This window comes from Apaloderma vittatum, unplaced genomic scaffold (genome assembly GCF_000703405.1).
Source record: "Apaloderma vittatum isolate BGI_N311 unplaced genomic scaffold, ASM70340v1 scaffold10914, whole genome shotgun sequence".
In the NCBI taxonomy this organism is placed as follows: Eukaryota; Metazoa; Chordata; class Aves; order Trogoniformes; family Trogonidae; genus Apaloderma; species Apaloderma vittatum.
The window spans coordinates 823-17156 of NW_009712158.1; the positions used below are offsets into that span (position 1 = coordinate 823).

Here is a 16334-nt window from a genome sequence, read left to right on the forward strand (position 1 = left end):
CTGAACAAGTAGAGCAGGTACTCTCCTGTTCACAAGCTATGAAATAAACATTTTGCAAAGCTACATGCCTGAGAAACAGGTACAACAACAAATCTTAACAATCCAAATAGAACTTAATATTATACACAAATACATTTAATCCAGGCACTCACAAAAGGCACTGCAGTTCTCATAAACCCAGAGGCAAGACATGAAATTGCTTATACCTAACCAAGACATTTTCAAACTCACCATTTCTAATGAAGTCTGGCAAAAACTGGTGATTAAGTTTAGGGATGCCGTATTCATTCACTGGTGCTCCATCATTTTGGGCCGTTGTTTACAAGAACTCTGTCATTTTTAATCAATTTGGTTCTCCAGTACACTGTGATTTAACAGGCTATTGAGTGGTTACATCTGTTTTTTGTTTGCTATTTGTACTTAAGATTAATCTCTTGTTTCAGGATTTTGGAACACTTGGGCAGATCAATTAAATCTTGTGACATACCTGAAATCGTAGTAAGATTGATTTTGATTGATTTAAATTAGTTTTCAGCCCAATTTTGCTATAACCAACAACCATCACAACTCACTAGGCTGCCTGTCACGTTCTTAGAAGCCCACAGAGAAACTACACTCATCTGTCAAAATTATCTATAAAACCAGGTGAAATTATTGAATGAAAACATCAAGGACATTCCAATTTTCAAGAGCTGAGTAAGAAATACTGTAAAAGACAAATAATTAATTCCTGCTTTCAACTGTCTTTTAGTTCTTGGAGTTAACATTTGGGGATAACAACTCCTTGTACTTTCAGACAGTGCGTTTGATTTAAATTTAACAGATCGCGCATACCTTGCTCCCATTTTGCGATGATACTGCAGCAGTGCTTGTAGGAGAGCTGCGACAGGGCAAGGACAAAGTTTCAGCGCTTCGGTTGTTGCCTCCTGAATCAAGGATGGCCAGTGCTCATCTGAGACATTAGCCTATTATAAGAAGAAAAAAAAAGGAAAAGGAAAGAAAAGGAAAAAAAAACCCAAGAAAATAAAAGAAAAAAAAGAAAAAAGAAAAGAAAAAAGAAAAAAGAAAAAAGAAAAAAGAAAAAAGAAAAAAGAAAAAAGAAAAAAGAAAAAAGAAAAAAGAAAAAAGAAAAAAGAAAAAAGAAAAAAGAAAAAAGAAAAAAGAAAAAAGAAAAAAGAAAAAAGAAAAAAGAAAAAAGAAAAAAGAAAAAAGAAAAAAGAAAAAAGAAAAAAGAAAAAAGAAAAAAGAAAAAAAAAAGAAAAAAATTAAGGGAAAAAACACTAAGAAAAGGCTTTACTGTAGTATGCAGTGTAAATTGGATTTTGTTTGCAGCTCCCTGGAGAGCAGGTTTAATCCAAGCTGTTCTGAGTTATAGAAGGTATTTGGCAGGTTAGGAAGAGATTTCTTAAAAAAAACCCCCAAAACAACCTAACAAACAGTGCTTAGAAGAGCCTGGAATAGTCACACTAAGTATTGTAGGAGCAGTCTTGCCAGCGTTTCATTTGCTTCTTTATGCAAAGAATCTTTTTATTTTTTCCATACATGTTTTAGTAATGCTTGTTTTAATCACAAAGCCTTGTTTGCTCTTCAGCCCATGTGCAAGACTGCTCTAGAATGTAATATTTATCCACAGCAGCGACATCATACTTTATGAGAAGTTAAAAAAAAAAACCCTCCAAGATGGTAATTATATAATACAGCACCGACTGAGCAAATTTCTGTATTTTTTGGCTTAAGAAAAATCTTATTATTCCCCATTGTGTCCGGATGGCATTCAAACGAATGTACTTGAAGGGGTGCCCAAATTTTCATTTGTGCAGATAATCGTGAGACGAGCAATGTTCAAACAGAGAGCTTTCTTGGATCTGAGCAAGGTTTGCACGAGGCTTTTGCACATTTCATTAAGCCACTGCAGATTAGAGAGATAGAAGAGAAATCCACTCATCAGCTGCTCGCCTCATGCAAAAAGAAGAGAGGAGACAACCAAATCCATACTAATTACTTTTTTAGACAACATCTTTTACATTATCAGCCAATTCAGGCCAGCACTTGAAAAAGCAGCATTCATTAAGTTAAAAGGTACCTTGTAACCTGTGGTGGCATTTAGGAGCTATAGGAAACAGGGAGCACACCACTAGAAAACAGACAAAAGAATCATGGGAGGAAAAATCCTGTCCCTTGACAAATTCTGCCTTTTGAAGCATATGGACTGTGAGAAAGAAACTTGTCTGCACTGAGAGGGATACTCTTTTCCAGTCAAGAGGAACAGCTTTGCAGCTTTATCCTCAGTACAACCAACTGCCTTTTCTTACATAAGCACCCAGGATATACGGTGTTCCTTTGCCTGATTTTGATTATGGCTGGTAGCACGATCATCTGTTAATACACATGAGAAAGGGTCAGTCAAGATCACAGCAATATCTGTGTTTTACATCAGGCTTTAAAGAAGTCTAGAAACCTGAAGTGCACTACCAGAGTGACAATGCTCGAAGGGAACAGACACTCGCCAAGATATTGAGCTATGTTCACCTGGCCTCTAAGTGCAGGATAAGGTACACTTCCTTTAGGTTGTTTTTATACTTCAAGGTAAGGCACCATATCTAGAAATAACCACACAAAGTTACTTTGAACTTGACTGAAGCCTTCAGGCAGGAAAAAAATTTATTAAGGCAGTTGGCTGAACAAGAGGACAGACTCTTGATGGGCATGTCAATATGGGTGATCAAACTGAATCTGGTTTTAGAGAAATAAGCCCTACTGAACAAGTTAATCTCTTTATATACGCAGTGGTTCTACATGATTGTTGTACAGCAACATCTCTTTACAAAGAGATGTTCTAAAAACAGTCCTGCCCCTTGCAATCTCATTTTATTCTAGCTGTCATTCACAAAATGCAACGTCATTTAAACAGGGGCTTCATTTAAACAATGCAGAAGCCCTACATTCCATGAACTCCTTCTAAATCGTGCAGTTGTAGAAATCTGATTATCCTACCGTGCAGACTTCCAGTGCGAGCATAGCTAGCCTGAGCAGACTGGAGAGCTTCCCGATCCAGCTGCCCTGCTGTGACGCCAACTGCAGGCTCTTCCTGTAACACATCTCCGCTCCAACCATCATCCTCTGAGACTGGTACACTTTTGCCAGCCACTGAAAATAAACAACCAACAAAACCAGTTATGGAGCCAACAAAACCCACACCTGTTACGCAATATGACGTAGTTTCATTTTGTGAGAGTACCACAGCATACTATTAGCTAAAATGCCACCAGCCACACAGCCCTTATTTCAACAACACACTGCAGGAAAAAAAGGAAGTCTGCTGCAGAGCAGGCAGTTCCCCTCACTGCAGTAACTAATTTTGGAATGCCCTTGACCGCCCATGGACAATTGTTTGGCAGCTGTCTTAATCTGGAGGTTGCTCAAAGGTGAGCAAATTACAGGACCAGCTTTGTGAAAGCCATCCTTCAGATCAGAAGAGCATGGCGTGGTGCCTCACGTGTCTCTGAAAGATATGTGGAGATTAAAAGTTAATTTTTTTTTCCCTCTGAAACAAAGGTTCCTCCAGCCCATCCAAGTAATACCAGGAACAGGAAAGACATTACGATGTGAGCCTGAGCTCACATGATGGGTTGAACCCTATTTCAGAATTAGACACTGGAGTCCGTGCAGAGTTTCATGCTCCTGCTGCCTGCTCCACCAGCACAAGATGTCTTGCATTTGGTCATGAAGAGAAGGAAAAGGATTCTAACTTCTCCCTCTTTAATTCTGTAGCTACATCACATTTTTTGAAGCACATGCAGCCACAAGTTTGCAAATCCCTCAGGTGTACACAATACATATCAAGATGCATAAGCCACATCTAGAAATATTCTTTGCTGGATCACCAAGCAAATAAAGAAATTTCTTATAAAAACACAATTCGCTTGCTTTTAAGCAAAGGTCTTTAGACTTGTTAGCTAATGACTGCCTGGTACGAGAAGGGCCAAAATTCTTAATCCTTTCTGATGTATAAAAAGTTATTTATCATTAGAAAAGACAGGCTAGAAAGCATTTATTGGTACTAGTGACGGTGTGCCTTCCTGACATCAAGATGCAGGACCGCTTTGTAAAGTACAACATCCATTCCTGCGCAAAAAAAAAAAAAGCTTTCCTTTGTCTCAGATCTATGCAGCTGACGATACAGCTATCTTCACTCTCAGGATGAGGAGCAGAGACCCCTCACGCAAAGGCACAACAGCAGTTCTGCCAGATCAGCTTTTCTATATTTTCCTGGTAAGCACAGAAAGCATAACAGCCTTCAGAAGAGCAGTTCAGTACCACTCCCAAATCCTGCAAGGCAACTCTCAAATCCTTTTAGAGAAAAGCCAAAAACTTAAGCAGAAAGCAAAGTTATCGGTCCCTCTAACTTAGTAAAACTGTAAGGCATCACAATGGATACTTCTGCGACAAAAAGTTTATCAAACTCTAAGGAAGTCTAGAGCCAGAAAACATAAAAGCATAGATCTATCCACTAGGAACAGCTGTAGCAGTCAGGCTTTTCCAGAACACTACCGAAGCCTTGAGAAATATCTTCTTTATTTGAAGACTGAAGAGATCTTCCTCTGAGGTATCTTATCTGTGCCCTGGATGAAAAAACAAAACCCTTCTCTCTGCACAAATCATATACACTTTCAGTTCACTTATTCTTTCTGCTTGTAAGCAAGATGACACTTGGCTAAGCAAGGGATGCTTGAAGAATGCATATAAGCCCTAATTTCACTTTCAGACAATACTACTAAAACAGAGGATACCATCATGTCTAGCATGCCCCCATATTTTGCAAATAGAATCTGAAGGAGTTCAGAAAGATTAAGTCTCACAAACCAAAGAAAAACACATCAAAAAAGCACGTGTCCACAAACAGTACTCATATGGTCCAGAAGGGAAGAGGATCTGCAGCCTTGTAACAAGTGAGATCTCTACAGCAGCCTTGCACTGATCTTCTAAGACAGAAATCAACTTTGGTGAATCTAACCACAAGCAGGGATTTATTTGTTCGACAGGCTGAGGGGGCACCACAATTCCTGCAGCTACATAAAGGTCTGTAAGCATTCACAGAATTTTTCTGAACAACATGCTGCTGACATTGGCAAAGTAAGATTGTTACTAGCGGCAACAGCGAGGAAATAAATAAATAAATATGCTCAATCACCAGAAAGATCTCTTGGCATGTGTCAGACAGACTTCTCAGATTGTCTCACAAAAGCACCACACACAAATGAGCCCTAGAGATGCCACAGAAGGGAGAGAGTTGCTGGGAGGGATTCCTCTTTCCTTGTAGGCTCAACTCACTCAAAAGGACCATGACACCCGACGTCAGGAAATCACAGACAAGAGACTCGGGTTTTCAGACCCTGAATAAAGAATTGTACATTACCACATGAGGCAACCTTTTACTTCTTATGGTTTTTGAACCATTTCACTAGTTCCCGCGCACATGACAAGTCACAGGTGCCTAAAGACACCAGTGCCAGAGGTTTACCTCAAGTTTTCAACTCTGCTTCCACATCTGCTTGCTCCTACTAACAGTCCTCATTATTTCAACTCTTAAAGACAGTTAACATAGCGTTACAACTTTATAATGACCTGACTTTAAGCTGTTTTCTCTGTGACTGGCTGTGAGTAAACAAATAAAAGCAGACAGTGAAACAACTCTCCCCCTCTTACAGCACACTCTCTGCTGAGGGCAGCTCAAAGCTAGGGAGAGGATCCACACTTACTTGCCAGGCTGCAAACGAAGTCGAGCTGGTCATGACGGTCTTGCGAAGCTCATCCAGGACGTTGTCTGGAAGCTCTTTGTGAGACTGCAACAGCTGCTTACACTGAACTTGTCTCAAAAGTAAAAATAGGGCTGGGTGCTCAGGGCAGCTTTTTAAACCCTAAAAAAAAAAAAAGGCGGCTCAACATGGTATCAGAATTATCATTTCCAAATATCAGAAAATACTTCTGATTTTTTCCATTTCAGTCTTTATAGAAAACAGCATTGAAAGCATTCCCAGGATGCTTGTAATGTGGCATTCTCCTCTTGTTCTGCACAAAGGAGTGTTCCAGGCATTAACACATGTAAACAGGAAACTTTTTTCTGTCCTCAAAACACATTTGAAGTCTATCCTAAATTTTGTACATGTCCTATCCTTACAGGTTCCTGAACGATAGGTAGGTAAACAGCAGACTTCTAGTTCCCCCTTGGTTTCACAGTCATTAGAAGTTTTGGGTTAATGGAGGCAAAAACGTGTCCTGGGGCTAAAAGGGACCCTGAGTGTGTCCCAAGCAATTTCAGTTCTGCCAGCTAAGGTGCTTTATTCTCATTCTCACTGGAACAGAAGCACTTTACCAAATACTTCCTGTTCAATAACAGCAGATACTTATAGAGTATTTTTTGGAAAAAAATCATGCAAAAAAAAAAAAAAGCAAAGACAGCAAATAAGCCATCTGTTGCTTTACCCTTCTCAGGTAAAACACATGAAGCTTCTGCAAATCATATGATATGCTACCTGTTCAAATCACAACACTTCCAAGAATTACAACTCAAACCAAATCTGTTCTAAGAAACAACATTTGCATTTTTCACTCATTGTTTTTAGAAGTAAAAAACGTTGTCTGCGAGTCCTTAATAAGCTGCTGCTTTGCAAAGAATGCACAGACGTGCAGAGACCTTCTGAAACACAACAGAAGTTGCTGGTATTTGCTGCAATTTTCCCCCATTAACAAGCGTGGAATCACGCTGCCTGTCTCAAATTGAACGACTGCAGTGCCTGACTCACCAGCGCCACTTACACTGCTTGTTGAGACTCCTGGGGTCTAAAACTGTCAGTGAGAGTTTGTGGTACCAGAGAGTGTTAGTCCTGTTTCTTCACAAATTGCAGGCATTGACTGTCCTCTCCCCAAGCTATTTAAGTAACAAAACCCAGCATAACCTTGCCTTATGACCAGATACTACCTTGGATGTCTAGAAATCTCTGATCGTTGTTAGACAGGTTGGCCAGAAAAGGAAAACACCTCCTCACCAAGCAAATGAGGAGACAAGAAAGCACTTCCCCTTGAAAACCAGAATGTTCACTTCGTTTGATTTTCACTTTTTGTTTCTAAAACTCCCTTCCCTATTAATACAGAACTGCCATGAACAAGGAGCACATTTGCATGGGATCAGTTATCTTCCTTAATGAAAGTCAAAGATGTGTGCTGCTGAGTCCAATTGTTCGGGTTTTTTGCTTATTTTTTGCCAAGTCTTCTGTTCAAGAACACATGAAACACACACTCGGGGCTTGTTAACACCCTAGTTCCCTTTCCCAACTGTGTTGCCTCAAGACTTTTGAATAATTAAACCTGAGGCACTCACTTGTGGCTCTGAGGTAGAACACCAACACAACAGAGCAGACATTTAAGTCCCTTGCAGGTCTCCCACCTCAACTTCCATTGAATTTCTGTGATGTTTTGCTTAATATTGGGTTAATGAATAAAGGCACGAAGGGCAGATTTGGCTCTGTCATGTCATATACTCTTTGTTCCAACTATTAACACAGTTTCTGGTGTTCTGAACTGAATAAGTAAGTATCTAGGGGAGGGGAGAAAATGGTAACAACTACCACATTTTGTAAGTTTGAATGAACACACAAATCAAATATAATCTCTGTGTGCAAGTCACAGAAATCATGATTTCTATGCAATTCTACCACAATTTGCTAGTACAATGCCACCATACCTTGGTGCAAAGAGCTTCAGCTTCTGCAAATTTACCAGCCTCCTCTAGACTGGTAATAGCTTGACATAGACACCAGTCTTCAAGAGTCTGGATATAACTACGTGGAAAGTTATTTTCTCTAGCTGCAAAAAGAAGATAAACCAACTTAACCAGATGACTGTATATGCTGTAGTGTCATATCACAACACATGCTCTAGATCTGGCAAGGGAGAACTTTTAGGATCATTAACGTGACCACAGCTTCCTTCATTACTAGGAACACTTAGAGATAGCAAAATAAAAAGCATGAAGAGGAGGAAAAAGAATACATCATTTGAGTTAACAGTTACAGAACAATCAAACATGGAATTTTTATTCCAGTTTTCAAAACACTACGAACACTGAGCATGACTGAGGCTGAGGTTATTCCTCTACTGGAAAAGTTACAGAACTCAAGACTACTTTAGCCTTCCCTTGTAAGCTGTCTTCCTGTGCTGTGAACCATCTGCCCATCCATTTAGGCACCAGCGTGCAGAAGTATCATTGCACAAAAGCACTTGAGGCTTTGTACGGGAGAGCAAGCTGCAATTAAGTAATTAACCCTAGCTGTACATTAGGATTTAGCATTTTTACATGATAAAATACAGTTGCAGCTCACTACTGAGAAGTTCTCAGCTGCCTTGCAAGTTTCTGAAGTTCAAGAGAGTGTTGCAAGCTTGGAGCATTTCAACTTTATTTTATTCTTTTAAACTGGAAAGTTTGTATGGCTTACTTTTGGCTGAAACAGTAGATACCAGTGTCATCTCTAGATTTGTTCGCTTCGGCTGAGTGTTATTTAGACAGACAACAGTGTTTTCAGCATGACAGGCTGCCATCAGCACTGCCCAGGCAGCAGGATTATCTAGAAAAGAAAGGTTAAAGGCAATTTGTGTCCATTCTTGGTAAGCTGGTAGTTCATTTAGAATAGGCTTTACCAGATTAAGCATAAAAACACAGCCATTGATGGAGCCACACACTGTAAATAAGAGACAGTACGAACCTGGCAACTGGAACCTTATACCAGCTCTGCCCAAGGCAGCGGATGACTGTTTGCCTCTAAGCAATAATGCTCAGTCTTGTCTGACCACCAGCATCAAAGTTACAGAGATAGGTGCCTACTTCCAGAGCCAGCTAATGCAAGCGTCAGCTCTATCCTGACCTTGCCCTGCGAAGAGCAACTATGACTTGGAAGAGTGGTCTCTGCCCTGAATTACACAGAGCTCAGTTAAAGATCTCACCCATGGGAATTTTCACCTGGAAGTTAATTACTTTTGTCAGCAAAATGAAATACAGGTTGACGCTCTAACAAAGCAAAATGTAAAACATAATGCTTTTTAACAGCAGTCTTCTGTGTACCTGTAGGAAAGCAAATGAAATTTCTAACTTGCAGCCATGCTAATGCATCAGAGCAAAACTACTGCAGAAGAATTATCTTCTGATATTTCACTGTCAAGCGCAAACTGGCACTTGAAAACCCCACTAAGTTTGCACTTCTTGCGTTTGATGAAGATCACCCTTTAGTAATGGGAGAACAGTTGCCTATAGTTCACAACCAGCATATTGTAACAGAACATTTCCAGTCCCAATTCTCAAGCTAGATGAATAAATCTCTTCTGCTTGGCGTAGCACACTGATTCCAAGGGAACATGCTTTTTTTTTTGTTTTTGTCCAATACACTATATAATACCGATCTCTTCTGCTAAGATTAACAAATTGGCCATATTTTCAGAACAAGCCTTAAAACTCATGATTTTTTTCTTGTTGTCTGGTTTAACTCCCCATGTCTAAACTTGGAGTGACAGTTAATATTTCAGCTCTAGGTATTCTCCCCAAAACATTACCCAAAACAACAAAACAACTCAAGAAAAGTAATTTTTTTTTTGCTAACACAATAATTTTGTTTCAGATAGGTAAAAATAAAAAAAAAATCACTAGTACAAAAACAAGAGTAACCTGGACAAAGGTGGATTGCTTTCTGAATATTTTTCAGAGGGTTGTTCTTCTCATCATCTAACATGTGACATCCTGCTGCCAACTGATTAACTGCAATGTTCAGCAAAAACAGAAAATAACAGTGTAGGTGATCAGATGGAATTAATTTTAGCATTGTTTATGAAATTATAAAGTCTGCATTTTAAGAAAGTCAAACCTTCCCATGTTTTTCATCAAGTACTTGTGCGATGTTTCCTGCCACAGCTCCCCCCTGCAAAGTTAGAAAGAAAATAACTGATTTGGTTACATGATTGATTAAGAGTTTTTATACAAGATGTAATGCCAAGATCTCTTTATCTTTGTTAACAAAAAATACAAAGTTTCCACAATAAGGTCTGTTCCTTGCCCATAGCTTGATCTCTTTATGAAGAATCAGGAAGAGACATTCAGAATTAATCCATACATTTTGTTTATCACTTCACCCCATACAGAAAGGGGTTTGTTTTTAGGTGCTACTTTTGTTTCCATAATTGAGATAAATGAAGAGTATTTATGTGCAAAAGAGTTAACAATAAGCATAAAAGTGGCAAGGAAACATTGGCTAATGCAAGAAGGGAAATGGCCTAGATTAACCAAATTCAACATATGTAAAATCCCAATATACATTTATATACTTACAGACATACATAAAAAACTAAACAAAAAAGTTATACACAGTACAGACTCTTCCTGTTAGAATAATCCTAGCAAATTATTTCAAGAAGATGAATTGCTGCCCCATGAGAGATGTAAATAATTGGATATATAACTTCAGTATGTACCTATGTATTGCTGTGTACATGCTTGTGTATGTAAACCTTAAGTTTTCACACTGATTAGTGAATGTCCACATACTAAGAAACTACAGAGACTACTCAGGGTGTAAGCAGCACACGTTACAGCAATGCACTTACTTTTGACTTTTGTGAAGCATACAGCGGAACTAGTCGAGACAGAAGAGACCAGAGGGTAGGATTATCAGGGTTCCTGGGAAAAGAACACTATTAGACCTTTTGTTTTACATATGAACCTGGTCTTCCATGACATGGTAGGAAGTTGCTATAAATCCCAAATGGATCTTTTCCTACTAAGAAAACAATCCAGTCTGGCTGAAAGTAGATGTGAGTTGTAGTTTAAAACAAACCACCCAATACTGGAGCCATATCGCTAGCTAAAAAAATAAAATGCACAATATACATACCAATATTCATGGGAAGAAAACAAATAAACCTCAGGACTATATATCTTGTCCTCACAGTGTGAAGAACAAGGAATTTTAATTGCAGTTGGATAAAAACAATTTGCGTGAAGAATCATTTCCGAACATACTTGGACAGGCTACGAGGTGTGTCTTGCTTAAAGGCACCGAGTTCCCTTTCTCTAGAATGCTGAGGGTAACCAAAACACATTTAAACAAAGGCATTTATCTAACTGAATGAACAGCTTCAGGCATTGTTAAATACTAAACAAAAGCCCCAGAGACTTTTCTGCCTTGAGGGTTCTGCTACATATGATGAAAAATGCTTTCATAGAACAGTGAATTGGCCCAGCTACTAAAGAAGCCATCAAATCAAACACAGAATAACCCCAAGCCACCAAGCTTCTGCCATTAGATCTGACGAATCAGAAAGCAAGCTTCTGGCAGCTGACACTATAATCTTAAATGAGGACTTCGCATTTGAAAAACAATTATTTTTTTAAAAAAGAATGCTGCAACTGGACAGAGCAATGTAATCAAAGCAATGTATTTACAATGCAATTTAAAGAAAGATAAAACACATACCTGTGTATTGCTCTGGAGACTTCTCTCTGGACCCCCACATTTTTACCTTGCAAGGCATAAACAGCAGATGCAATAAGGCACCTCTCATAAATACTATCATCCCCTTTTTCGTGCTTCAATAATTCTTTCAGGGCTGCTGTTGCCAGTGTAACATCCTGCTGTACCAGTCCCAGAGTGCACAAAGCCTTCAGACTTTCTGTAGTAGGTTCCTTTAATGAGCTGTTCAACCAGAGGCAGAGAAAACAACACTATTTTGCAGCACAAATTAAACTTACTATTAACATTAGAGAAGTTGTTAATTCCAAGACCTCTTGCTCCCATCTATCACGTACAGTATACAGAAATAACAGCTTCTCACTGTGGGGTCATGAATCAAGCTACACCACTGTCCTTGATGCCTCAGGATATGGAAAAGCAGTGGCTATGTGTCATTTCATCACTTACGCTTGTAACATATAACTACTTCCCAAAACGCTGACATAGTAGTAGTTCTCCAGCAGCAGCCATAAAATGAATGTTACAACACAACGTGTAACGCTGACAACTATTTTCTTTCCTTGAAGATGTTTTTACATCTAACTAACATCAAATCTGAGTTGTAGTGTGCCTGCTTGCAGCTTTGCAACAGAAATCCATGAAGGAAAAATACAGGAACAAGCCTGCTGTGCAGAAATGCTCTTTCAGCGAACAGGGATGTTCTGAGACATTATGCCATGAAGGCATACTCACTAATAAAAATATCGGTGTAAAGCTGCCAGTGAGAAAACAAGAAAGGTAGCTTCTTGTTCAAGGTGCTACTCGTGCCCTTTTAAGTCATCGAGCACGAATTCCAGTCAATAGACAACTTTCTATTGCACTAGTTTTCATTCTTATTACTAAAATCCACCGTGTACCTCTGGAGCTGTGTTTCCACTGCAGATCTAGATGCATTCACTGTACTGTTACTTTTCTAAAACATTTACTACTTTTTTTTTTCTTTCTTTCAACACAAAATCCCAACATAAACTAGAAAACTTTAATTGTTCATGTCTATGACAAAAACAGAAGTTTGCAGTGACTAATATGATGTAGGAAATATCAGATTCCTAGCTAATTAATCATCACTCTACTTTTACACTACAATACAAGAAGAATATATCCACCTAAGATTTCCCCAAAGAGTAAATCTGAGGATTTAGTAGTAGAATAAAATATCATATACTGATTATTATACCCTCCACTCACCATTTAAACAGCAGTGCCTTTGCAGCATCCACTTTGTTCTGTTTATACTCTATTATTGCCATGGCAGTCAGGATATGTGCTTTATCTTGTTCGGACTCGGTAACAGACAAGGCTTTTTCATAGGCTGGTAAAAATTCAAGACTTAGAACTGAAGTAGGTGAAAAAAATACATTTATAAAGACCCTAGAAAGGCATAATATTAGAATACACACACTGGGAGCCTTTGTTTTCAGGTTCACTATATTTTCACACCAAAAACTATAGGCAGAAGATAAAAAAAGATGACTTTGGAAGTAACTGTATGTCAGGAAATGCCAGATTTACAGGGGTGTTTAAAGTATGGAAGTTGTTTAGTACATAGCAAGTGGTAACAGAACTGAAAAGCAGAAAAAGCCTGAAAGAACACAGTATAAATAGTCCCCTGTGACAGTTTATTTATGAAATAGTACTTCAGACAGGCAAGCTTCACTCCAATTGAAAACTAAGAGTTATTTAAAATGCTGAGCTGGCTGCTCCTTTGCAAGTGCTTACACTTGCACACCAACAATTCAGTACACCTTTTTTTGTAAAGTCTCACATCTCAGCAGAGCAGAACATGATAATACAGCACTTACCACTAAAGCTGAAGAGAACAACCCATTAATCTCCTACCCAGAAGTGATTTTTTCTAGGAAAGCCATTACATTTGAGAAAATGGGAAAGTAAGAGCCCAACAGCTTAATGGAAAAGAATTAAACACTTGAAGAAATACAGCTTCCCTTTGTACATCTGAATAGTTCTGGCATCCTGCTGAGCAGGCTAACGATTGTTGTGGAATTTGTACTTAGCATTAGGACTGAAAGAGTGAAATAAACTGAACTGCAGCTAGGTTGGTCAGACAAATTACCCTAAGAAAAATCTCAGCAGAAGTGTCCAACAGGGCTTTTAATTAGGCAGCTGCTTACCTTTGATACTTTCTTGGAAGAGTCCTTTCTTGAAGTAGGCTAATGCTATCCCCACAATGCCATCAAAATCAGTTAAGGGTGTTGATGTGTAAACCTCAATAGCCTTATCACACTGACCAAGGGCACTGTGAAAACAAAACCAGACACTGGTGTGAAGTATACAGCACCAGCTGCTGTGGTTCAAACAGGCTGTCCTTGCAGACCAGTGTCCTCTTCCACGTAATTTGTAAGCAGACACTTAGAAAAGAAGAATATTAGGCCAAGAACGTGCAATATTCCCCACTCTTCTCCTGTTGCAGCAGTTACTTTCTCCAACTACTTGTTGCATGACAAATAGTTGACACAAAAAAGTCCTTCTCAACTCCATGACAGCTCTATGCCAGGACATCACTTAATGGTCAACACAGTGGAGTGGGAGAAAACAGCAAAGGAGAAACATGAAAAAGCAAACTGAAGCACACATGCACACAGAAAAGGTCATGTGGAGACAGACATACAGCGTTCTTGTTCTAAGACCACTGCAGAAGAGATCATACAGAATTGTGTTTATTAGAATCAGTTATTAGTTACTGGAGCTTTTGCACACACAAACCACCACCCCTATACCTTGAATGTGAGGCTACAGAAAACTGAAGATTTGCTTCTGAAATCTTACCTGAAGTTAAATAATAAATTATCAGATGCTCACAGCCTAGAAGTTCCAGTGTCACGCAGAGAAACTTAAGAATATAAGAAGTTTCCCTTGAAAGCTGACAGACATCTAATTAGCAGAACTTGAGCTATCTCATATCAAAGAGAAGTTCGAAATCTTCATCTGTTAAGGCTTGTGTCCTGCCTCCCACAGAACCAGAAGGGAATCATGAAGGGAGCTTGGAATTGTGAGTAGGATCGCAGCAGAGAGGGGTCATCAGCAGAAAGAACACATACATGTACACAAGTCCCCAGCCTCACATGCTTCAGGTTGTACAAATCAATGCAAATTCAAGGACAGGTAAAGGGATTTTGAATAAATATTAAAGCAACTACTTTATTCAGACTAATCCTACTACGTATTACAAGCGTGTGAATGATAAAAAACCCAATTTATTCTGGAGATCATAAAGCAGCGACATCGTGTAGATGATGCTAAGACACTTAATTACCAAGTTAAGGACAAGGGAAATGCCGATATGTTACAAACTGGGAAGAAAAATAGCAATTTCTTGCAATCCAATTTTTCTTTAAAATGCAGTAGCCACTTCTATAGCACATATGAAGTTGAGTCAAATTTGTCTATAACTAAGAATGATGCTCAGCAGATTGGTTTTAGCAAAAACCTTTTACCTTGCAGCAACATTCTTGTTTCCTGCTTCTCTATTCACTACATCCAACACCGAAGTTAAGGGCTGGGAAAATATGCCAAAAAACACTTACCACAGTGATCTGCCATAGTTTTGCATTGCTATATTGTATTTCTCAGTATCCCCACAGTTTTTTAGCAATGAAGCTGCCCTGAAAATAACCACAATTAAGAATAATTACCATCTGACTACAACAGGCAAATTTTGACAATGGTTCTCAGAGCAGAATTGACAAATGTTTTTACAGAAGCTTTTCTTTGCTAATTAAGCATAAACAGAGCCTACTTCACCATTCTAATGCATCAGTAAACATGTGCACCAAACATGGCTTCCTTTGCTACCTTCCCCTACCATTTAAAAACAAGAGACAAACTACCTCCATTAATTAGAATGGAGTACAGACCAAAACCAAAACCAAGCTAACCAAAATTTTGCTCAGATCCCATACAGGGTACTAGCTAAATGTCTTGGTAAGACACTCAAGCCTTGGAATGCCTTTATTTCTCCAGTCCTGCGTTCGGCATTTCCAAATTTGATACAAGAACACGCTTACAGCTCCCCTTCCAGTACACTTACTTGAAACGTACCGCAGAGTCGACAAATAAAGGTTTACTACAGGAAAAGCAAAACCCTGAAGTTTTTCAGCTGTTGCATACAGAAAGAAGTCAAGCAACTTCTATCTGTAAACCTTCCAAGGGTGTATAATTTACCTCTCGTAGGCATCTCTTGCCTGCCTTTCAAGATGCAGATACTCATTCAAATAACCGAGCATTGTGAAAGCAGATGCATCATCCGGATTTCTCTCTAGAAAATCAGAATTGACAATACAGGAGAAGATGATCACAAAGAGCTGTGAAAAAGCAGTAAAAAAACATTGCCACATTGATGCCACAGTGTATGCATATACACAAAACACTTTGCCAAGTGCTTCTGTCAGTTGTTCACTGGAATCGTTCTGGCAGGCTGCAGGCAAATTCATACAGAAGACATACGAAGACCCGTGCCACCAGCATAACTCAAAAACATTTAAAATCTTATGACACAGTATTAATGCACTCAATATATTTTAAGTTTTTCATCTCACAGTGGTTTGGGATTTTTTGTAATAAAACAGGCAGCTATTCAGCTTGTATTGACTCTAGTAAAATACTAGTGCAATCTTACGCTTTATTTTTAATACTACAACTCTGAAATGCTTGTTGGTTGCTAAGGCTCAGATTTGTCAGCTGCCATCTCACCTCAGACTTCCAACCTTTTTTCCCAGGCTAGACAAAGAAACAGTCTCACATTTATCTAATTTTCAGTGCCTGCAA

The 16334-nt window shown here is 38.9% G+C and overlaps 1 protein-coding gene across 1 annotated transcript in view; it reads right to left on the reverse strand.

Annotated features, from left to right (window-relative positions):
• Nucleotides 1-834: 834 nt before the first annotated feature.
• TTC37 (tetratricopeptide repeat domain 37) overlaps nt 835-16334 on the reverse strand; it is a gene marked incomplete at both ends in the record, with an annotated part of 32951 nt that continues 17451 nt past the window's right edge. Inside the window, 13 exons of the mRNA XM_009867890.1 lie at nt 835-965; nt 2995-3147; nt 5760-5918; nt 7742-7863; nt 8493-8621; nt 9713-9823; nt 9908-9962; nt 10645-10717; nt 11514-11732; nt 12738-12861; nt 13682-13806; nt 15095-15172; nt 15732-15825. Of these exons, the coding sequence (XP_009866192.1) occupies nt 835-965; nt 2995-3147; nt 5760-5918; nt 7742-7863; nt 8493-8621; nt 9713-9823; nt 9908-9962; nt 10645-10717; nt 11514-11732; nt 12738-12861; nt 13682-13806; nt 15095-15172; nt 15732-15825 (1573 nt within the window). The remainder of the gene's footprint in view (nt 966-2994; nt 3148-5759; nt 5919-7741; nt 7864-8492; nt 8622-9712; nt 9824-9907; nt 9963-10644; nt 10718-11513; nt 11733-12737; nt 12862-13681; nt 13807-15094; nt 15173-15731; nt 15826-16334) is intronic.